We start from the raw sequence: 24,546 nt of genomic DNA, 5'->3' as shown, positions 1-24,546 counted from the left end.
CACTGCAGTGGACATGTCAGTGGTCGCAAGCTAGTCAGTGGCTTGGCTGTCAGCCAGCATTGTGAAAATAAGCAAGCTGCAGTTTCTCCTACAATTTCCATGCTGTTGTGCCAAGCAGCACTTCATTTTTGTTCGTACCTGTAATCCAGAGGCCAGGGAGAGAGAAAAAAGGGGTCCCAGAAAGGACACTCTTCAAAAATGCGTTTTTGTCAAACTGCTGCTACACACCGCATGACCTGCACACTGATACTGATAGTGGTATTTGATGTCTGACTTCCACTGGTTGCACTGTGTGTTGTGCTCAGTCATCTTGCCATGGCCCAGTTTAAGAATCTCCAGCTACACCACCTTGCAGCTCTGTCTAAACCTCTGCCAATAAAGTTGACTAATACAACTTCGAGAAGGCTTGTTAAAGAAATAACTTCCAACGTCATGCATCCCTCTGTTGGTGATACCAACCATATTAGCAATTTGCACAGACAGCAAAGATGTACAGTATTAGGGAAAACTTTATTCACCAGAAATGTGGTGCTCATCAATAATACACCTGTTCCATTGCTCATTATATTATTTTGGTCTCGGCTGGAGGACTTGTTTCTTCATACTGTGCTCCACCCTTTGCTCCTTTCATTTCCTGAATCTATATGGCACTGACAACCAGCTGACAGTGCTCTTCATGAGTCAGGGTGTTATACTGGCCCATTAGCATCCAGTCAGTATGTTCTCTATTCTTTAAGGATGTGCCTGTTAACCAAACAATTGGCAAACTTCCTTACTTACTTGTATCTCTTGGCCCACAATCAGCCAAATAGCAACAATAGCCCTTATTTAGGTGGCTAGTTAGATTGGTCAGAAGTACTTGAAGTTAATTGCTCTTGCCATATTGGCTCCTCATTAACTTGATACTAAACATGCTCTTTGCACAAGTGGCAACAGTCACTCCTTCAACCTGTGAAATTGGTATTTTGTAAGCCAGCAAAGTGGTGGCTAAACCCACATTAATCTTCCTGGATAACATACTGCTGTGTAAATCTGGCCCACAATGTCAAACAGCACATGAAATTGTGTGTGGCATTCATTTTTGCTTGCAATCTGTGTGCATTTTGTGCCAACTTTACTAATACAGCACCTAATCACACAATCAACAACTCGGCCTGCCTTCTACAAACCCACAAGAGGAAAAACATGAGACAGAGACAGAAGAAAAGATATTTTTTTAAGCCACTGGAATGTAAATGTCCCTTCATAAGTTCGGTGAGCTTGTTTGAGTTGATATCACTTTGCATTTAAATGGTTCCTAACGAGGTATGAGGTCGATGTGGCACAGCCATACTACACACTGTGTGCAAAGCAACCTTACTTTTCCATTTTCTAGTGTGTCCCCTCTGCTTTTATCAGTCAGTATTTCAGCCACAACTCCCTTGTACTTTCTAATGTGGGCTTACAATACAGCTCTGTCAAGATATCGATGGGGGTAGCCACATCATGATTCAGTCCTGTCTCATTTCATAGCTCCAGGAAAGCAGCCATTCATCACATTTCTCTGCAAATTGTTTGTTTGAACACTATCAGAACAGCATTTAGAAGATGATAACACTGTAGATTTTGGCCCTGTACTGACATATCAACATCATTTTTAATGGAAATACTAAGCCTGAACTAATACTAAGCATGTGTACATTTTATGATAATTAGAAATCTGATTGTAGTTTGGGGTCAAATTCATTGAGAGGTAACAGACTAGAAACAACTTTTTATATCGACCGTTACAATGTCTTGCTTAGGGATCGAAACCTACCAAATGTGGCTTGAACTTTGTTCTCTTTGTCTTTATTGTCTTTGAAAGCATCTTATTCTGAGATTTCAGATGTGATAATGTAGATTGTCTGTTTCCCTCTAATCTCTTATTATTCAAGAATATGTTGTTGTTTGAATTATTTTCAGTAGCAGAACACACATTCTCATGCACTGTAGGGTAGACAGTTGGTTGGAATAAGTCTCTCTTGTAATAATGTAAAACCTAGCTCTCCCTATACATCAGGACAGTGATGAAGACTGGTCTGGAGTCAGTGAAGGCGGCGCTGCGGTCGTACTTTGACAGTGCGGCAGAAGACCTGGAGAAGACGCAGGAGAACCTGAAGCTCGGTCAGTTCACCCACAGCAGAGAGCAGCCGCGAGGCGTCACTCAGATCATCAACTACACCACCTTCGCCCTGCTGCCCGTCCTCTCCTCGCTGTTTGAGCACATTGGACAGAACATGTTCGGAGAAGACCTTATATGTGCGTACTGACTGATTATTGAGATGAAATCTTTTTTTATGTTCCACCTGTCCACATGTTTTTTCTGTTCGCCTCTCTTCTTCCAGTGGATGATGTCCAGGTTTCCTGCTACAGAATCCTCAACAGCCTCTACTTTCTGGGAACAAACAAAAGCATCTATGTAGAGAGGTAGAGTATGACTGACAGCCTTGTTCTAACATCTAAGGAACAAACATATTATTCACTGTTACTCAGTAAAAACTATATTCCTCCTTCCTCTGGAATGTCTGTGATGGAAAATCAGCCAAATGTACATGTTCCTCTTGTAGTAGTTCCTTTACTGGTTAACAATTCATGCCCGTCTTCAGTATTATTGTTTTTACCATTATTGTTTTTGAGACAGTAATTGGATCCAATCCTCTCTTCTCTTCTCTTCTCTTCTCTTCTCTTCTCTTCTCTTCTCTTCTCTTCTCTTCTCTTCTCTTCTCTTCTCTTCTCTCCTCTCCTCTCCTCTCCTCTCCTCTCCTCTCCTCTTCTCTTCTCTTCTCTCTTCCTCTCTCCTCTCCTCTCCTCTCCTCTCCTCTCCTCTCCTCTCCTCTCCTCTCCTCTCCTCTCTCCAGACAGCGTCCAGCATTAGGAAAGTGTTTAGCTGCCTTCTCAGCAGCTTTCCCTGTTGCTTTCCTGGAGCGTCACATCAACAAGTTCAACAGCTTCTCCATCTACAACAGCAAAGGAGCTAAAGACAGAGCAGGTACTGCTGAATGCCATTTTCAGTTCAGCGTTTAGCAGCTCTATGTGCTTCCACTTCATGTGCTCGACGGGGCAGAACTACACCAAAATGTACAAGTCCTGTGGTAACTGCATCCTCTGAAAATGATGTTTACTCTTTATGCAGCTCAGCACTCGGTACAATACTCTGAGATTTGAGTTACAGAGTAATACATGGAGTTGTTCTGTTAGTTTGACAGTCTGTTCATTTGCCATCACCACAAGTCCGCATCTGGTTTCTTCGCCTGCTAGATCATTTGAGACCAGCCACCTGGACAGCTGGTGCAACAAGTGGTTTGAAAAACCAAAAAAACCCTGCTCAAAAACGCTCAGAAAAGCTCATCTGCACATTGTGTAATTTCTAGTAGGTTATTACCCACCACAGTTAACGATGTCATTTTGTGGGAAAGACAGAGTGGCCTTTTATTGTGTAAATCCTTTATTTCAACTCATGACACTCATTAATAATTGGAGTGATGGCTAAAGTGTTCCATTTATATTTTTGTTCGGTGTATCTTTGGTGTTAAAGTGCATTTCTTTTTCCACCTCTCAGCTCTAGGTCTTCCAGGGCAGGTTGGGGAGGTTTGTCCTCTGATCCCAAACTTAGAGAAGTCTTTGGAGGAGATCATGGAATTGGCAGAGTCTGGCATGAGATACACTCAGATGCCTCATGTCATGGAGGTGAGATTTATAACTTAAAACATGCTAAGCCTTTGTTGAACCTAGATACCTGTGTGGGCTCATTGTCAGACCATCAGTGAGAAACTTCACAAAGCATCATGTCAGGATGGGAAGTGGGTGATCTCATGATATTTTAACCTGAAGTGTGCGTGTTTCTTTTTTCTGCAGGTGGTGTTGCCGATGTTGTGCAGCTACATGTCTCACTGGTGGGAACATGGACCAGAGAGCAACCCAGACAAGGCTGACAGCTGCTGCACGTCTGTGACCTCTGAGCACATGAACACTCTGCTGGGAAACATTCTCAAGATCATCTACAACAACCTGGGAATTGATGAAGGGGCCTGGATGAAAAGACTAGCAGGTAAACATGACAACATGAGTGTGTGTTTGTCTTTAAAGGTCCGTCTCTATGCCTTGTTTCTGAAGGCAACATTTTGTCTCTCTCTCATGTCTCTCCACATGTTGACCATCAGAAATAGTGGTCATGACTTGACTCAAAGGTTGAATGTGTAGGATTTAGTGGCTCTCTTGTCAGAATACCTAGGTGTACAGTACTCATTATGTTTTCATTAGTGTTTAGTCACCTGAAAAGGACATCGAGGACAAAAACCACAGAGCTAAAGAACACAGTGAATAGTATACAGGAGAGATTGGAGGAAATGGAGGGACTGGTCGTTAGATTGGAAGACACATCTGACAGATAGTAAGCTACAATGATCATGGTCATAAAAGCTTGGAAGTTTTACTGAATCAGTTTGTGGTGGGGAGAGCGCACCGGACTGCTGCTCCCAGTCCCAGCGAGGACCAGCTGCCCAGACCGGTGCTCCTGAGATCCCTGTGACAGTCAGCGGAAACCTTAAAATATGCTGTTTTTGTTTTGCATGGTTGCCTTCCTTTTCCTTGGATCATGACTAGTGCAGTCTTTCCTCTTGTATGAATCTCCCTTTCATTTCATAGCCATTTTATTTCTATAAGTGGTGAGATGGAGTGTCTCTTTTGATATATGTAATCCTATGTGTAATCCCATATATTTAATCCTCAAACCCTATCTCTGTCCCTGCTTCAAAGTCTTCTCTCAGCCAATCATCAGCAAGGCCAAAGCCCAGCTGCTCAAGACCCACTTCCTGCCTCTCATGGAGAAACTCAAGAAAGTGAGTCTGGTTATTTTATTATGTATTACAGGTTCTTATGTAGCTCACCAGAATATAGGTGGTAATACACACATACAGTATCTACATATATACACAACATGTATATAATGTAGATATATGTAATAGAGCCCTAAGCTCTCAGAGGTGTGCAAGCACTGGGGTAAATGGTTTAAAGAAGTTTGTAATGCAGTAAGTTACACAGAACTAATGCATGACAGCTGCACCTGGACGGGGGCTGGAGACGTGACCCCTGACCTGTTCATCATAGTTTATAATAAAGCAGCACAGTGAGGATACGGATGTTTCACAGAGGATCTAAACAGATCAATTTGTCTGTCTGGCACTGTTAACAGAGACTCCAGACTGCAGTGTACTTCACACACTTCACTGATGAACCACAGAACTGTAGTAGAGCAACATTAGGCTTCATGATCAAATAATGTTTTTTGTCCACATTCTCTCTCTCTCTCTATTGTCTCTCATCATCTAATATCAGCTTCCTGCACCAGTTTTCAGAAATAAATCTAATATTCTTTTATCTCCTGACAGAACCAATACTTTCAGAATGGATTATAATGTCCTATAATAGTCAAAAGGCATTAAAAGTATGATTATTTTACTACTATGATCACAATATATTTAGTGTTCAAATGAATTAAATCTGTTCCTGTGTCCTGTAGAAAGCAGCAGTTGTGCTGATGGATGAGGAGCACAGCAAGGCGGAGGGGAGGGGTGAGATGTCAGAGACGGAGCTTCTCATCATGGACCAGTTCACCGTACTGGTCAGAGACCTGTATGCCTTCTACCCTCTCCTCATACGATTTGTTGACTACAACAGGTACAGCAATCCAACTGAATGGGTGAAACACTTCTCTGCTAATACTTCTACACCACAAATGAATTCCACTGTCACATGTAGTCCTGCAGAGACTAAGCTGCATGCTTGCTGTATTTTGGAGAAAGGATGAGGGACTCGGCAGTAATAATCATTGTCTACAACATGGAGTATATTGTTGTGCTTAAAGGTGCCCTGTGGAGTTTTCTGTCAAACAAACAAAAGTGATGTTTCCATTCAGTGTCACTACAGGATAGGTTTTTTTTTTAATCCTTGACCACAAAAAAAATGTGTCAAGGGTATTTTTTTTCCTCCTAAAACATTTGCATGGCCATTTTTTAAGTATTTTAAATCCTGTATTGTTTACATCCATGTTTAAGAACCTGCAGTCTTCTTCTTCCCTGCCTTTGTTGGCACATTGCTGCCTATCATGGCTTGTTATCGCCACCTGTTGATCAGTAGAATAGTGTGACACCTCTGGTAAGACTGTTGTCTGTTGTTTCATCTGCGTGCACGAGGTAAACAACACATTAATCGAACAGCTCCACAGCACTAAAAGACGTCTAAAACTCCACAGGACCCCTTTCAGTAGTGCCACTATCACTAAACTGCTTTGATATACTGACAGAGCCAGATGGCTGAAAGAGTCCAACCCAGAGGCTGAGGAGCTGTTCCGCATGGTGGCCGAGGTGTTCATCTTCTGGGCCAAGTCTCATGTAAGAACATCACTGAGGAGGATGCAAAGAACAGTAACACAGTAACACGCTGCTGGTGTAATATGTCATAGTGGGAGGAGGGCAAGTGAGCGCAGATCTATTGATATGTGTCCACTTGTTGGACTTCTTGTGACAATGCTAACATACTGATGATTAGCAGGTACAATGTTCACCATCTTAGCTTAGGGTGTTAACATGCTAGCATTTGACATGCAACAAAGGACATCAGCTGCAGTCAAACTGGTAGCAGTTGTGACAATGTGCTCTAACCATATGGCTAAGGTGCTGCTCAGGTATGAAATATGAAAATATGGAAGGTCATGGTCTTTTTAACTTGAACTCAACCATCACTGAGCATCACAATGTCTTTACAAATCTGAATTTCCAAGACACAAGTCATAAAAGCATCAGACAGCAGAACAGTATGATTGTGGAGTGATGAATGGTGTCATGTTGTCATCTGCAGAACTTCAAGAGAGAAGAGCAGAACTTTGTGGTCCAGAATGAAATCAACAATATGTCCTTCCTCATCACTGACACTAAGTGTAAAATGTCAAAGGTACGGACAAAAGGAAGAGGGTGTGGAGGGAATCCAGGTTTGCATAAAGAAGAATGGAACATGAAACTCAGGTGATCCTTGTGTGCATTTCTTGTCTTCTGATGCTTGACTTTGCCTCAGGGAATAGTTTCAGACCAGGAGAGGAAGAAGATGAAGAGAAAGGGAGATCGGTACTCGATGCAGACGAGTCTTATCGTCGCCACTTTGAAGCGCCTGCTGCCTGTTGGACTCAACATCTGTGCCCCGGGAGAACAGGAGCTCATCGCACTGGCTAAGAACCGCTTCACCCAGGCAGGAAAACACTTGTGTAGAAGACTATGAAAATTGCTCTGTTGTGAATGTGAAATTGGTGCCACTGATCAGTGGGTGGTCAGGTGTTAATTTCCAGTTTCATCTTATGCAAACGCAAATGAATACAAAATCTACATTAACAGTACCATAAATTGTCCAATCTGGACTTCAGTCAGTCACAGTAACTATTTTCACCATAGGCAGCGCTATTAAGAGGCTAGGTCAGATCGTAAATTGGCTGAGACATATTTTCATGAAGCTTTTTGTAAAATACGTCTATGCAATAGCTGACATAAGTTATTTTGGTGAGAGAGGCAGAGGCTTTGTATGTCCATGGTTATAACACGCTCGTTCTCACAGGCGTTTCACCTCAAATAAACAGCTTACTTCTGAAATGAATGGATTTATTTTCAACCAAAGGTGAGCTCACCTGTCACCGTGCCATTGAGGCATGTCTACATGCCTCCACGTTCATGTAGCAATAGCACTGAGCTATCAATAGATTAATGAGTGTTTTTTACAGTATCTGTTGTTCACAGTGGTTTGATCTAAAGCCCCTCATTTGAGAAGTGCCATGCTAGTGCACAGTGCCATTACACATAGCCTCTGCTCTCATCACACTGGTTGGTTATAATTCTGTATTCTGCCTGGTACAGTATGCAGGAAATGATGGACAAATCCTGTGCATCATGACCTCCTTTACAACTTTATTCAGCAGTTCATATGTTATTCTTGAAATACATTACAAAGCAAACACAGGTGTGTCATAATATGCAGTATGATATGATAACTTACAACATACAATACTGCAGAATAAGACTAAAATAGAAATCAGATTGATGCTGTCACATAAACAGCTTCACTCAACTATTTTATGCTTCTGTCAAGATCATGACAAAGACAAAGAGAGTGGGACCAGTTCTCTAGAGTCTAGACCATGTACTGGCTTCCAGTTTGTCACAGATTACAGTTTAACACTGTATTATATATTATATATGACAGTACAGTACAATATAAATCTCTAAATTACTTAGAACTAAAACAGGACTGACTGTTCAGATCCTCTGCAAAACTTCTTGTCGCACCAAAGAGTGAGATCAAAGATCAGAGAAGCTTGATTAAACGACTATGCAACACACTTGTGGAACACATTTCTAGAGGATTCAAGGTGTGATAAAAGTAGCTGCTATTTTCAGCTATTTTCTAATTATATGTTGATATCGATCAAACACTGGAACTATCCACCTCAAAATCTCTGTGAAGCACTTTGAAACTCATGGATAATTTGCATGATATGGATACATTTGTCTTTGCCTCGTGATGATATAATATGGTGGCCAAATTACTTGTTATTTGCTTATTATTCTCTGTCATTTAAGAACCATTGTTTACTGCTTACATCTCACAATGGAGCGTGCATTTGCTCGTTCAACAGAAAGACACAGAGGATGAAGTTCGAGAGATCATCAGGAACAATCTCCATTTACAAGGAAAGGTAAGAATACTTTGAGCTGGTCATTAACAGAGTATGCAAGTATGTTTAGAGGTTATATCTAAGATCACATACTTATATTTACAGAATAGAGAAATTAAAAGCCATTTTTATAGTGGACAGTCTGAACGATAACAACTCCAACATTTTATTCACAGTCTAACTCAAATTCAAACATATAGCTGAAGTGTTCATAGAGCTGCACAGCCTGTGTGAACATGTCCTGAGTGGCTTTGTGACTGTGTATGTGTGTGTTGTACAGCTGGAGGACCCAGCTATTCGTTGGCAGATGGCTCTGTACAGAGACCTCCCAAACCACTGTGAGGACACCTCTGACCCAGAGAAGACTGTGGAGAGAGTCCTGGACATCGCTCATGTCCTCTTCCACCTTGACCAGGTGTGTGTGTGTGTATGTGTGTGTGTGTGTGTGTGTGTGTGTGTGTGTGTGTGTGTTGGAAGGAGAAGCTGGCCTACACTCTCCTCTTAGAACAGCTCATGGGATCACTGCAAAAATAGACTTAAGCATGTCTGTTTGTTGGGCAGTGTGGCAGCATCAGCTGAAAGTCTTCTGTGCTGACTGCGTCACTTTGTGTGTTTAGGTTGAACATCCTCAGCGCAGTAAGAAGGCTGTATGGCACAAACTGCTGTCCAAACAGAGGAAGAGAGCAGTGGTTGCTTGCTTCAGGATGGCCCCTCTCTATAACTTGCCCAGGTAACTTATGCACCCACATACATCAGCGCACATGTCCAGGGTGTACAGAGTGTGCACATGTGGCGTAGAAAAGGGTTGTCAAAAGTTTTTTCCTATCGTATCTCCCCCAAACTAGGCACCGGGCTGTCAACTTGTTCCTGCAGGGCTACGAGAAGTCCTGGATTGAGGCAGAGGAACACTACTTTGAAGATAAACTCATAGAGGACCTCGCTGTAAGTTCATTTCAATATATTAATGTAAAATAAGTGGAATTATGTTGACCCATGGCAGAATTTGTGTGTCCATTTCAGAAACCAGGTGAACAGGAGCCATCTGAGGAAGAGGAGGGGGTGAAACACATCGATCCACTGCATCAGCTCATTCAGCTGTTCAGCAGAACAGCCCTCACAGAGAAGTGGTGGGTTCTCACAGATACTGTGTATGTAAGAATAAAAGGCTTCTACGAAGTGCTTCAACGTAAGTTAGGTAATATTTTAGCAAACACCTGCCTTCTTTAAGCTCTGGCATCTATCTGTCTGGCCACCCGTCAAACGTCAGGCCAACATGTACAGGCGTTTATCTCTGCCAGCTCTTAAAAAGGTATCCTGACCTCTTGACTTGCTTCATTCATCACTCTTCAGCAGCCACTTGTTTATCTCCACTCTTGGCTGTTTCTCTGGAGCTCATGGGCAGGGAGAGGTTTCTCATGGTTTTCTTCTAGACGGCATGGTTTAAAATAAAAAACAAAACAAAACAAAACTTAAAAGTTAAGAACTCCTCACCTGACCAGGATAGTTTGAGTCCACGCTGGAACTAGGAATAAAAACTTTATGCAGTTTAAATAAGTGCGCTCAGTCAAATGTCTGTGAGTGTGTGTGTGTGTATTTCCTGTTACAGTAAACTGGATGAGGATAATCTCTACATGGCCTATGCTGACATCATGGCTAAGGTACCAGCTACTGATGACCAATTTCATTCCTTAGAAGTGAATTAGATGGCTTATGAATGATGATGATGTTGAATGTTAATTCTTCCTTTTACACCATACTGTCCCTCTGCTGTCCACATGTAACTTTCCATCACTCTTCGCTCCCTCAGAGTTGCCATGATGAAGAGGATGAGGACGGAGAGGAAGTGAAAAGTTTTGAAGTAGGTGATGAGTCAGACTGTCTGTCTGTCTGTCCCCATCATGGTCTTGGTTATGAAGCGGTGTGCTGCTGCCTGTCAGACACGTGTCCTGTTTCACATTAATAGGAGAAGGAGATGGAGAAGCAGAAGCTGCTGTATCAGCAGGCTCGACTGCACGACCGTGGAGCTGCTGAGATGGTGCTTCAAACCATCAGCGCTAGCAAAGGTAGGTCCTGCCTCCCACCTCCTGTTACACTACTATATACTATAACTACTATGCTATAACACTGCTAATTGATTGTTGTTGTTGCATGGGGCAGGGACTTGAAATGACTGTGCACCGTGGTAGATAGACGACTCACGTACAGTTCCTTTTCACCAGGTGAGATGGGTCCCATGGTGGCCTCCACCCTGAAGCTGGGCATAGCTATTCTCAATGGAGGAAACTCGACTGTACAGCAGGTATTTCACTGTTCAGTCGCTTCTCTTTCTGTCACGTACACGACCAGTTTTATTAGGATTCTGATATTGTTCGTGTTTACATTGTATTTGAAAGGCTGTACACTCAGTGGCCACTTTTCCACTGTTCTGCCATAGTATTTATTTTTATGACGCCTAAACTATTCGGTTTCCGTTGACATTGTCAGTGAGGAGTTAATAAATCTGTGTGTGTGTTAAGCATTGAGGTCATAGTAAGTGGTCTGCACTGCGAGCTTCGTAAAGATCAGTGTTATGGCAGGTCTGTGACGACATGTGAGCACAATATGCAGTCCAGTCCAGTGTTCCTGTGAAGAGCCTTGTTTTCGCTGAGTCTCTGTCAGAGAGGTGCTGTTTCACATCTTTCATTCTTTTGTGGTCTTTCTCTGACAGAAAATGCTGGATTATCTGAAAGACAAGAAGGATGTGGGCTTTTTCCAGAGCCTGGCTGGTCTGATGCAGTCATGCAGGTAACTCGGCTTCAGGACTGAAACATATATACCTACAATGTATTCACACCACAGCTGGGTTGGTTAGAGGGTTCTGACTGTGTTTGGTTTGGACAGGCTGACTCAAAGAGTGGTCAAGTATATTTATTGTATATAGAGAGCATAGATTTAAAAGAAACAAAAAAGTAAGAGACCCTGAAGGTGAACAAAGAGGGCGCAGGGGAGTTGAGGGGACACGTACAGGGAGAGACAGAAGGCAAAGATGCTGCGTGAGGTGAAAGAGTGTGGTCACTGTGGTTTGGCCCACTGATTTGACCTCTCACCAACACGATCAGCAACTGCAGCAGTGGCTGTGACGCAGAGCTCACAGAGGCAGTTAAAACACCAAGCACCAGATCCCACTTGTCTCTACGTACACATTCATCAAGCCAGTGACACTAAAGACATTGAACATCCCCAAAAAAATCAAGTCCTTTAAGAGGACGGCTCAGTCTAATCTTTGGATTCATCACTTAGTCTGATATGATCATTGTTTTTACTAATGCACATACGCCAACACCATTAATTGTGTTGTGCTGAATAGACTGAATGTACATCATCTCAATAAGGTGGGCGGGGTGCTCCAATTTCTTGCAGCACTACCTCAGGATTTTGGCTGAGAAGATATTTATTTGAAAGACAGGTGCAGCTTTCAGATGCTACTCCTGCAGTGACAGTTTCAGGTGTTTACGTACAGAACAGTGCTCAGCCACAGCCCGGGTTGCAGGTGGGGGGAAAGAGATTCATGAATCATTTGTCTTTATTTCAGTGTTCTGGATCTAAATGCATTTGAGAGGCAGAACAAAGCAGAGGGGCTGGGAATGGTGACAGAGGAGGGATCAGGTAAGCTTCACTACGTTTGCACATCACTGATTTAGATTTCTCAATGATCACAGCAATAGACAGACAGATTCAATGAATATTTCTTTACCTGGAGTATGTCGATGTTAAAATGCTCTTCTTCACCAGCTGCAGGTAACATTGTTAAATGTCGCTTTAATGAATCTACCTATAAAACATCCACAAGGCACTGCTTGCTGAAAGCATTGGGTTTATAGCGGAATGCCAAAGTGTAGATTTTAAGGTAGCTGAAGGAAAAACCTTTTCCTTCTTCTATTCAAAATCTCAAAGTTTCCCATGAAAAGCTCTAAAACCTTTACGTTAGCATGTCCTGGAGTGGCCTGTAGAGAGGGATCACTGAAGTAGTTGTACTAGAGGAAATACACTCAAGTGTTGCATCTTGTTTGTTCCTTTTGATACATGAAGATTTTTTTTTCCTCTTCAAACCACCATTTTTTATCTTGCTTTGTCCCATTTATCCTGTCATCACTTTGGTTGAGCATTCTGTTGACTTTGATCAAGTGGTAATGCAGTATTACCTGTTGTTCACATGCGTTATCAAGGATGATTTCCTGGTGTACAACTGTAATGTATGTGCTTACGATTTGCCTGTTACATTTTCTGTGTGTATACATTTGTTACAAATGTTCACAGTCATCGTTTGGATTGCACACTGTTACTATTCAAAATTCAAATCAGTTACTTTCATGTAGACAACAGTGTAGGGCACGGGTCTTTGTTTTTACCATTTTGTAGTGCTAGATTTTAAAATACAGTAATAACTGCGTAATAATAGCTCATTATTGGTGCATACATCATCAGCATGTTACAATAGGTGCAGCAAATACTAAGTACAAGTTTGTCTTAAGTACTTTCTGGTTCAGTCAAAAGGTAAACACCTGGAATTATTCTGTTATACATGACATTTCTGACTTCCTTTCATTCTTTCACTTCACCTCACTCATATTCTGATGTCCATCCTAATAAACAGCCACACAATTACAGAGAAAAAGATGTTCCTTTTCCTCCAGAACTTGACTGAGAATCATCAGGGTTTTAGTTTTTCTTCAGCATTAAAGTAATCCAGTGATAGTTGTCTGTACATCACTGTACTAAAAGGAACTGCTAGTAGCTAGTTTGACATACATAATGTGGCACAATTACTGTCACTACATTAACTTTGTTTTACCAGTCATTACTACATTGATATTTCTACTTTGTTTCTTACTCTTCATGATAAATAGATCATGATTGTTTAAATATCAAGTACATACATATTTTAATAGATTTACAGTAATTCTCATAATTTTGCTCGTAATTAGGTGTTTATCCAACTGGATGATATTTCTCACTGAACAATAGCTGCTACTTCTGTCCATCTGTGTGTGTGCAGAATCAAGAGGACCCCCTTCCCAAACCAGAAGTTACTAAAACTGACTTTGTATTAATCATTGCTGCACCTATTCTAGCATAAAATCCTGCCACTAAACGCAGCTGATAATGTGTTTCTACTCATAACTGTTGTTTTGTAAATGTGAGGTAATCACTCTAACCAGTTTTTAAATAACGAAATAGGTTCATTATGTCCACAATTAAAAAAAAAAAAACTAATGAAAACACAAGGTCTTGGTGTTACATATATGCTTATTTATTTCTTTTAGACAACACTTAATGAGTTTTAATAAGCTGTTCAGATTTCCTGTCGACACTTAATTTTTTTCCATGTTGACCAAACAGCTGAATTCGGATTTTTTAAAGCTCTTTTCCCTATATGTAATCTTTTTCTTTGTTTCTTTCTTTGTTTCTTACTTTCTTTCTCTCTTTCTTTCTTTCTTCCCCCTGTTTTCCTTTTCTCATTTTGTTTTACTGCACTTTCTTCCCTTCCTCAGTCATCACTCATGAGCGTGGTAATTATGCCTCCTGCCATCTTCTTGTGTGTTGGTTGGTCTCTCTCTCTCTCTCTACGGTTGGTTAGTTGTTGTGTCAGGTCTGTCCAGGTCCTGAGTGTAGACCTACAAACCTCGTCCTTACCTGCTCTGTGCTTGTAGCTACTTTTCTGCCTTACCCTCACCATACTAATCTTTTTTTTCTTTCTTTCTTTAATTTTTGTTAGACCAATTATAACTCGCTCTGGTTGGTTTTGTAGTTGGTCGTTTTATCCCGTTTTATGACTTGTCCACTGAATTTTGATGTAAAATGTCTCACGTCGTTCTCTTCCACGATAGGCAAACTGATCGTGATTATTGTGACGAGTTATTTTGGAAAATACCACACAGACGTTAAGATTAAAAAGATGTGCGGGCAGAAGTAGTAGAAGTGTAGCTGTGGTGTGACAGCCTGCCATGTAAGACAGAACCCATATCTGCCTCCCTCTCAGGATTTGTACAGTATCTGGCACATTCTAAATCTTACTAATATGACTATTTGCCTACCCCCACCGTCATCCTCCACCCCCACCCTCTCGGCCATGTAGTCGACTTGAAGTCAGCTGGTTGTTCTGTCTCAGTAATGGAGGTGGTTCATGTGCTGGTTGTTATCTGTTGTGAAGTGTACGATCCCCTCTGTGTCCTCAGCCACTATCTCTGTCTTTTTCTTTTTCTGACTCACTCTTTTAGGGCTGCAATGAATACACCAAATATCATACAAAAAAAGCTTGATTAAACAACCGTTAAAGCTGCACTTACAAATATTTTTTTCTAAAATGACAGCGTATGTTTCATGTGGAAGGGGTCATAGTGACAAATCCACAAAGAATTACCCCCAACTCTGCAGCTCCTCTCAGAACTACGAGCATTTTAGCGTCTTTCAGCTCCTTGTTTTGGTTTTTTGCTGCAGCTTTCCTGTTTCGGTTCGGTGTTTCCAGCAGCAGCAGTCACAGTACAACACCTGCTCAGCAGCAAACAGCAGACAGCTTCAGTTAGAAACTAGCTGGTGGCCATTTAGAAGCTTCAGAGACGGATGTTTTTTTCTCAGGAGTTGGTGGAGACCAAAACAGAGCTAAAATGAGAGTGAGCCTTACAGTAATGGTGAACTCCGCTCCAGTCCACACGAATGCTTCTGTTGCTCTGTGTCTGTTGGAGGGTCTAACTGGCAAGTGTTTGCCAACTCACTGGGCGTATAAATTCATGATGTGATACTGTGTAATACCAGTGCAATGTTTACACCTTGGTCCACCCTCACTGAGTGGCCAGCTTAAACATTTTGAGATATCAGTGTCCTCTATTGTCTGCAGGATTAATTTATATAAAATTAGCCAATGTACACAAGGATGAATACAATGTTGTCTTGTTTTCCCACCAGTTTCAAGTTTATTAGATGAACTGTGTTGCATTATACAGAGAGATGTTATAGTCTGCCATCGTTGATATAAATAAATAACAAACGTCTGTTATAGTATGACTGATCTGATCTTACTGATCATTAGGACAGAAGACAAAGGTTAAGACATTCAGTGTTTTTAATTGATTTTAATTAAGGACAGTAATCTAGATTAAAGATTTTTTAATATTTAAAGTTTGGATTCATATGCAGCAAAAATAAACGCATAAATAAAACCCGACCAGAATGAGCCAGTAGTTGCAGCCTTACTTCTCTTACTTTCTCATCTCTCCCACTCTCATCCATTCTGTCTGCTCTGTGCCTCCTCTTTGCATTTTGGACTTTACCGTGGCTGATTTGGCCATGCTGCTGTGTGAGTGGAGGGGGGGTGAACTCTGATCCTTTTCTCCTTCCTTCCTCCCTTCTTCTCTCTGTTTACTGGCTGAGCTGTGTTCTGTAGTCAGTGTACTTGTCCTTCATGACTGTTTTGCTTATGTGGAAAACTTAATTTGAGTTCCCCGTCCATTTTTTATGATTTTATTTTTTGATTTATTTTCACCCCAGTATTGTATTTTAAATTCATGGTTTGGTTGTAGTTGTAGTCATGCATTATATTGTGAATAATGTTACAACCTTATAGTTTTTGATGGACTAGAGGAAATTTTATGTGCCTTTACTGTACGCCACATCCTTAGTTTATTATTTTTATAATCCAAATCTATACACAGAGATTTACTAGTTAAAATATTAAGGATACAACGTTTATATGCTCTCATCATTTTTTCCAACTGTGAAAAATGTATTCCCCTCATCTGGTTTATCACTGTGTTGGGAATAAGCCTGAAAGTGCCTTTACACAATCCCAAATATCTTACTTTTGGTAGGAAATAGTGTCAGGTTACTCACTATTATTAAAGAAAATTCTCACATCATATGCTGTTATTGTGACATCTAAGATTTTAGACAACTTATCATGTCTTCAATATAGAGTTTTATTGCCACAGCATCAGTAAATATGAAACAGGGGTTGGGGTTGTTTCAGCTTTTCAGAGATTAACTTGCAAGATTTACTCAGTCCATACATCAGTCCATCCAGGAATTTAAGACCTGCCATCACATGAATCACACAAACTGAATGAACCCTCACATTATTTTTGCGAGCTAGAAATTTTGTCATATCTTTATCACATTTCTGGTTGAATTTTTAATAATTCTTGCAAATTACCCAATGCTTGATCTCTGAGAGTTTTAGAGTCTGGGAACATTCCTCCCAGGAAAGTTACCAGCAGTCGGCAGGACTCTCTGAGCGTGGAATTTCCTGATTTCACCTCTGCACCCCTCAAAGTCTGTGACCCCGAAGTGGTCAAATAAGGAAAGTAAAAGGATGGATGCATTATGAAGCTTGTATCCGTGGTCTAGCCATCCATCTCTGTCCCCTTATCCTTATCAGAGTCATAGGGTGACTGGAGCCCATCAAAGCACTCATTAGGATGTTCATGCATTGATGCAACAGTACTAACCGCTTCACTGCTGCCACTGCCACCACTATAAATACTTGTATGTATTATTTTTAGGCCTTCTAGCTGTTAGCGGTTTTAAGCTGTTACTACAAAGTAACAAACTTTATTATAATAATTTAGTTCTCTCAGTCAGATCCATTTTAATTTCTGTGGACATCAGCAAAAGTCAGCACAACTTCAGTCACTTTGCACCGTAAGTCAAACTAAACCTCTGACATCCTGGTGGGACTGATCTATACATGCAGTAAGAAAATGTTGCACTGCCATGAAAGTACTTGCACTGAAAAGGAAAACTGCACTTTCAGTCTTGTTCCAGGCCGACAGATTTTCCTCCCTCAGCCCAGTTCAGTTTGTTGTCATATTATATTGATGTATTCTGTTAATGTTGTTGTATAAGTTATTGTGCAGTGTCTCATCTTCCTCTCTCTGACCCTCTTTTCTTTTTGCATTATGTGGTTCAAAGCAGCATTTTAGCGCAGTCAGAGAAGCTGTCCTCAACCCCCTCGGCGTATTTGTAATCTGTGCAGAATCTACAATGGAGCAATAGCAGCAACCAACACTTGTTACTTCAAGCGAAACCAATCTTGAGAAAACATGAAAAGAGTCTAGATCCAGTCCTGACTGTAAAATGCTGCATTTTCTAAACCAGTCCACTTCAGTCTACCACCAAGTGCTGTGGCTGCCCACTGCTCATCCAAGAATGTGTGTGTGTGTGTGTGTTTGTGTGTTTATGTTAGGTAAGAATGGTGTATTGTGACCATACACCTTTCACTGACTGAAAGAATACACAGGGAATTTCCTCACACTAGCACCATCTCTTTTTTAATACTTCTTCACTCTCCATCTTCTTGTCTGTACATCCCTTTCCTACATGTTGTCTGCTTTTGTCTCCTCTGTTCTCTGACTTTCTTTATGTGTATGTGTGTCTGTATATATGAATGTGTGTGTGCATTCATGTGTATGTTTGCACATGCCCGTGCTCTTGTGTGTACGTTTGTGCACACCTATGTATGTGCTTGTGCATATGTGTGTCTGCATGTGCGTCTGTCTGTGTATGTGTGTGTGCATGTCTGCGTGTGGGTGTGTGTTTCTTCTCTCTGGCCAGGTGAGAAGGTCATGCAGGATGATGAGTTCACCTGTGACCTTTTCCGCTTCCTGCAGCTGCTCTGTGAAGGACACAACTCAGGTGTGTGCGCAGGCTCTCTGGTGCTGACTGTACTGATCTGATGTGACATGGCAATTTTGTGTAAATTAACAAATGACCTGTTGAGAGTGTTTTTATGTCATGTAATGTTTGTTAATATCAACCCACTGATTAAGGCACACTTACTTAGGATGACCCCTTCTCAACACTGCAATATTTCCTCTATGTAGAGTTCATTCTCATGTCTGATTGCATACTAACATCACATGTTAATATTACATGTGATTTAATATTTTGCTAAAATGTTGCCACGACTGTATTTATTCATTTGAACACATTTTACAATATATTGCAATATTTTGTGGTATCCTTTTTCAGACTTCCAGAACTACTTGAGGACACAAACAGGGAACAATACAACTGTCAACATCATTATCTCTACTGTTGACTACCTCCTCAGAGTACAGGTTGGCTCCTTTTGGTCACTTCTGCTGGTTCATAAATGAATAGAAATCTGCAGCTTCCATTCAGTAAAGTGAAATTTTAGAGTTTACTATTTGGACAGTTCAGTGTGAACTTAAGCAACACAACAAACAGTTTATCCTTGTGTAGTCATAAAGGAAATTCTTTTTTCTCTTCTAAAGTCTCTTCTTCAGCTTTCAGTTTTGGCAGTTGTTATAGTTATGATGACATTTTATGCACCAAACTTATTTGTTATAGAGTCATAGAGATACAGCAAGTATAGTTCAACCTTGTTACAAAGGATTAAAATTGTTACCTAACATAGCGATAATGTCCTTGTCACTAGTAATTAGTATCTGTCTCTGATATGAACCTCTTCTCAGCAAGTCAGTTGGCATCATGTACTTGAGCACACCCCAAGACACAGTAACAAGACACAATACAGCCACTGTACAAACCATGCACACCATAATGCAGTTGCTGATGCTTATTTTATTGCCCAAAGACATACTTTAGAAAATAGTCAGAAACTGTTTGTGTTCTGTATGTATAGCTGGAATGTCCCTTAGACAAAAAGATGTTTTTAATGAGCAAGTAACTTATTGGAACTTTTCATAAATGGCCAAAACTATAAAAGCACAATCCAGGCTGTTCTTTTACTAAGATTTTGTGATTCTATTGCTGTTTTTATTAATGCATTCTGTTCTACTGTGATATTCAACTTCTTCTACAGCCCTGACTCCAAAATGTTTGGGACTTGGTGTAAAACCTAAATTAAAACAGAATGCAATCATTTTCCAACAAACTGTGACGAAGTTCACAAAGTGTTGAACCTCGCTCCATCCCTGCTTGTAATCGGCTGAGCCTTTCCAGGATGATTCATACCCAATCATGATACTGTCACCTGTTACCAATCAGCCTGTTTACCTGTGGAATGGTACAAACAGGTGTTTTTGGAGCGTTCCACAACTTTCCCTGTCTTAGTTGCTCCTGTCCTGACTTGTTTTAAATGTGTTTCTGCATCAGATTCAGAATAAAAATGTATTTACAAAAATCAATGAAGTTGATGACATGAAACATTAAATGTTGTCTTTGTGCTGTTTTTTAATGAGAATATGTCACAAAGGATTAGCATACTATCACATTCTGTTTTCTGTTTTACACAGTGTCCCAACTTTTTTACACCTGGTGTTAACACTGTTACAACTAGGACTGATAATGATAATCAAAACTGTTTAAACTCAAATTCTTGTTTTTTCTTCTCGTCCCTGGACCACCCCCGCTCCTGCTCTCCTTCTTCACTCTCCTCCAGGAGTCTATCAGTGATTTCTACTGGTATTATTCTGGCAAAGATGTCATCGACGAGCAGGGCCAGAGGAATTTTTCCAAGGCGATAAATGTGGCCAAGCAGGTTTTCAATACACTCACAGAGTACATCCAGGTATGAGAAGACACTGCAGCTTGGATGAACTGACACCTGTTGTTCTCAAAAGCTGATGAAAAGCTCTTCAATAATCCAAATTGAAAGTTTGTCACAAATAGTCAACAGAAATAGTCAGAGGTCCTTTTCACTTCAGTGAGCTGTTGCTTTGTTCATATGCTAAAATGAAGTAATGCAGAGAGACTCCATACCTAGTTAATTAATTTGGCAGATAAGAATTGATTGTGTAGTCAGAAGACATCATTGTCTGTTTGTAGGTATGACAGGAAATAAGTCAGTAATCTGACAGAAATCAGTTCTGCTATGGAGAGGAATGGCAACATGACACTGATATTCTACAATATCTGCAGGCTGTAACTGTGGCAAATACATATGGCAAAGACTGGTGGTTGTTCTCTGATTGTAACTGTTTCTAATGATCTTGTAGGGTCCGTGTACTGGCAACCAGCAGAGTTTGGCCCATAGTCGACTGTGGGACGCCGTGGTTGGTTTCCTGCATGTCTTCGCTCACATGCAGATGAAACTGTCTCAGGTGAGTCAAAGTCACAGGGTGGGGTGGGTGTGGATTTGGGGTGTAAGACACGTAATTCCAATGTTCCCAGTTTGAGTCCAGTCATGGATCTTTCTTGCATGACATCCCCTCTGTCTCTCCCCTTATGCCTTGTCACATTCCCACTGTCAGCTATTTAATGTAGAGAAAAGGTGCCCCAAATACTTTTTAAGGAGCCAGTCGTTGCTGAACCTTCAGTGAGAAGCACATCACAGCACACATCCCTACCACCTCAACTGGTGAAATTTCATTCTGACCATAAGTAAAAGCTAGAAAAAGAATGGACTGAGGGTTCTGCTCACAACAGTGAATACCTTCAACAACCAGCCAATCTCACAATCCTTTCACCATCACTTATAAGGAAGAACTAGACTCCTCCACCTGGACTTGCTGTTGACCTTAATGTAGGCAAAAATATATCATAAAGCAAAAGAAATTGCGTATTTGCAGGTTTTTACAACCGTGTTTCCTCAAATTTATAGTAACCGTCTTTTCATCTTGGCCACTAATTCCTCTTCACATTCACATCAGATGTTGTTAGTTTTAGAAAAAAAACTACCAATGCAAGAACCTTTCTGCCACACTTCCTTCTAAAATGGATAACAACATGCAGATGGCTGGAAAATTCTTAATTTTCTTTCTTGTTTCACCTCAGGACTCCAGTCAGATTGAGTTACTGAAGGAACTGATGGATCTGCAGAAAGATATGGTGGTGATGCTGCTGTCTATGCTGGAGGGTAGGTTTGCATTCCTGACAACACCTGTAGGAAATCTTAAAGCAAGGATGGTTGACTGACAGAGATGATGAGAGTGACAGAAACATGAGTTCACAAGGTTGCCACCAGGGTGTTTGCACTGTTTATTAATAGTCCTTTAATCAGTCTAATTGGTTAGTAATCTTTGCTAAGTGTAATAAATTTGTACATTGAGCAAGAATGGGAAAGAATTTCACTTTCAAAACTTTAACAATTAGTGTCTTTGGTCTCACTGAGTGTTTATAAAGGAAATGTGTAAGTGTATATTAACAACAAACATTAAAGTTTGTTAGTTTGAAGATCAAAAATGTAGTCTTTTGACTCTGCTCAATTGAATCTACATTGAAAGTATTAGCCAATCATTGTATTCTGTTTTTATCTACATTTTACACAGCGTCCCAACTTTTTTTGAATTGCGGTTGTAAACTAATTTAAGAGTAATACACAGTTACTCACTGGAAGTGTATTGATGCAGGGAATATGACTCATGTCTGACAAAATGAACAGCAGTAATTGAAGTGGTAACAGAAAAAGAAAAGACCTAAATTGGTGTGGCTGCATTGTTGAAACACCCAACAGTGAGCTCTGAGAAGAGGGTCAAGCACTGCAAATGATTTGACAGAGGCCTGGTCTCCTATGTATGGTTTAAATGTGACTTGTTGTGTTGTGCTGACAAGAGAATTCCTATATTGTAAAGGTGTTCTCTTGTTTCACAGGTAATGTGGTGAATGGGACCATCGGGAAGCAGATGGTCGACATGTTGGTGGAGTCCTCCAACAACGTGGAGATGATCCTCAAGTTCTTTGACATGTTCCTCAAACTGAAAGATCTGACCTCCTCAGACACCTTCAAGGAGTATGACCCTGACGGAAAAGGCAAGGCTCTAAAAACACATTGTGTCACCTTGTTTGCACTGGGGAAGCATCAGAATCATTTGAAGAGAGCTGCTGCTGATTTATCAATGGGCTCACAGGTGTCATCTCCAAGAGGGACTTCCACAAAGCCATGGAGAGCCACAAACACTACACTCAGTCTGAGACAGAGTTCCTGCTCTCCTGTGCCGAGACCGATGAGAACGAACTCCTGGACTATGAAGAATTTGTGGAGCGCTTTCATGAGCCAGCCAAGGTAATCACTGTGATGTTTACAGATCTTCAAAAAGTCTAAAAGGGGCCTTAAATGCAAGCCCTTCAGAATGATTAATCTATAATTAAAATCTAATTTTAGAAAATTTGTTTTGACATCTCATAGGGGGTTTAGTCGGAGAGCTGTCTCGTAAGTTCTGTTTATGTGTCCTCTTTTCCTTTTTTCCTCCTGCCTGTGAGTGGTTAAAGAAGCTGTTCATGTTTCGATCAATACCAGAGTAGAATAGATCACTTGTTCTTCGTATTCTGTTATATTTCTCACTATTGTGGCGCACAGCTCAGTCAGACGCTAATCCCTTTGTTTTGTTGCTTTGTGGATCATTAAATTGACCCAACTAGCTTTACTCAGTCAAGCGAAAGCTTTTTCAAAAGCATGGCTGAGCCATGAACTGACCAGTATCCCCCATTTTGGCCAACTTCTATATGGAAAAAGTAGAAGGCAGTGCCCTGAACCCCAGCTCCTGTGAAAACAGCCACAGGATCCAGGAGGAACTCAAACACTGTGGGTGGTGAAGAACAGAAGAACAAACGCAACAACATATTCATTCCACACATGCCTGGAGTATCTGAGAAACTCGTTTTCAACATGTCCTTGTCCCCTCATCCCTGTGTCAAACCCAGCAACACACTAAGACAGAAACCGTTAGTAGCAGATAATATATGTATATAATGTATCAGTGGATTTAATAATAATAGTAGTACAATTAATCCACAATCCACCTGCAAGACAAGAAAGCACAAAGACTCTGGAGAAGAAGCCAAGTTAGTAACAGGAATGCATACAGATGGAGAGGGAGAGAAGTCATTGGAAGTCCCCTGACAGTCTAACAGTCTAATCCTATAGCAGCATAACTATAAGCAAAGTTCCTTCCTGTCTCTGTTAGAGTTCAGTTTCCTTCAGTCAGAAGAACAAAGACAGACGGAGAGAGAGCAGGATCATGTGGGGGGAGTTCAGTGTTACCGCCTGACGGTCCTGGAGTCGCTTCAACACGTTTACCTGAAACAGTGAGAACGAGTCCCTGCTGGAAGTCCTCTGACAGGATGTGACAATCAGTCGGACTGCTGGATGTTCTTCATCAGGATGGGGAAGTTCCCCATGTACAGATGGAAACTCATGACCCCGGTCCAGGTCCGGTCCATTTTTGCTGATGTCCAGTGCGATGTTGTCTTCTTTGTCCCTCCAGTAGACGGAGACATTCTTTTTGCAGAGATTCGTCCTTGTTGTAGATGCAGGGCAGCAGGATGCTGTCTCCAATAAAACCAACAAACTGTAAGCTTTATCAAAAAGGAAAGTTTTAAGCCTGCTCTTTAATGTAGAGAGGGTGTCTGCCCCCGGACAACGACTGGAAGATGGTCCCACAGGAAAGGCTAAAGGCTCTGGCTCTCATTCTAGTTCTAGAGACTTAAGGAACCACCAGTAAGCCTGCACTCTGGGAAGCAGTGTTCTACTGGGGTAATAGGGTACTATGAGCTCTTTAAGATAAGATGGGTTTTTAAACTCAATAAGAGGATTTTAAATTCTATTCTGGATTTTACAGGGAGCCAGTGCAGAGCGGCTTATATCAGAGAAATATGGTCTCATTTCCTGGTTTTTGTCAGAACACATGTCGCAGCATTCTGGATCAGCTGGAGAGCATTTAGCAACGAATTGGGACAGCCTGATAGTAAGGAATTGCGATAATCCAGCCTGGATGTAACAAATGCATGGACTAGTTTTTCTGCATCGTTTTGAGACAGGAAGTGCCTGAAATTTACATTGTTAGGTGGAAGAAGTCCTTTAAATCTGTTTCACCTGGGAGTTAAAGGACATATCATGATCAAACTCCCAAATTCCT

The 24,546-nt window shown here is 41.1% G+C and overlaps 1 protein-coding gene across 1 annotated transcript in view; it reads left to right on the top strand.

Moving 5' to 3' along the window:
• Positions 1-24,546, top strand: part of ryr2a (ryanodine receptor 2a (cardiac)) — a 112,069-nt gene that overhangs the window by 73,086 nt on the left and 14,437 nt on the right. Inside the window, exons 69-97 of the mRNA XM_041963415.1 lie at positions 2,042-2,280; positions 2,367-2,448; positions 2,880-3,010; positions 3,581-3,708; positions 3,877-4,069; positions 4,777-4,859; positions 5,540-5,697; positions 6,323-6,410; positions 6,877-6,969; positions 7,090-7,260; positions 8,696-8,755; positions 9,015-9,149; positions 9,352-9,464; positions 9,580-9,676; positions 9,755-9,861; positions 10,341-10,392; positions 10,542-10,592; positions 10,698-10,797; positions 10,954-11,033; positions 11,442-11,518; positions 12,306-12,379; positions 14,266-14,283; positions 18,320-18,400; positions 18,737-18,825; positions 20,133-20,261; positions 20,689-20,793; positions 21,467-21,548; positions 22,283-22,441; positions 22,540-22,694. Of these exons, the coding sequence (XP_041819349.1) occupies positions 2,042-2,280; positions 2,367-2,448; positions 2,880-3,010; positions 3,581-3,708; positions 3,877-4,069; positions 4,777-4,859; positions 5,540-5,697; positions 6,323-6,410; positions 6,877-6,969; positions 7,090-7,260; positions 8,696-8,755; positions 9,015-9,149; positions 9,352-9,464; positions 9,580-9,676; positions 9,755-9,861; positions 10,341-10,392; positions 10,542-10,592; positions 10,698-10,797; positions 10,954-11,033; positions 11,442-11,518; positions 12,306-12,379; positions 14,266-14,283; positions 18,320-18,400; positions 18,737-18,825; positions 20,133-20,261; positions 20,689-20,793; positions 21,467-21,548; positions 22,283-22,441; positions 22,540-22,694 (3,130 nt within the window). The remainder of the gene's footprint in view (positions 1-2,041; positions 2,281-2,366; positions 2,449-2,879; positions 3,011-3,580; positions 3,709-3,876; positions 4,070-4,776; positions 4,860-5,539; positions 5,698-6,322; positions 6,411-6,876; positions 6,970-7,089; positions 7,261-8,695; positions 8,756-9,014; positions 9,150-9,351; positions 9,465-9,579; positions 9,677-9,754; positions 9,862-10,340; positions 10,393-10,541; positions 10,593-10,697; positions 10,798-10,953; positions 11,034-11,441; positions 11,519-12,305; positions 12,380-14,265; positions 14,284-18,319; positions 18,401-18,736; positions 18,826-20,132; positions 20,262-20,688; positions 20,794-21,466; positions 21,549-22,282; positions 22,442-22,539; positions 22,695-24,546) is intronic.

The sequence above is a fragment of the Chelmon rostratus genome, chromosome 21 (assembly GCF_017976325.1).
Source record: "Chelmon rostratus isolate fCheRos1 chromosome 21, fCheRos1.pri, whole genome shotgun sequence".
Lineage (NCBI taxonomy): Eukaryota > Metazoa > Chordata > Actinopteri > Chaetodontiformes > Chaetodontidae > Chelmon > Chelmon rostratus.
The sequence above is the reverse complement of the archived record's forward strand: the minus strand, read 5'-3'. Positions and strand labels throughout refer to the sequence as shown.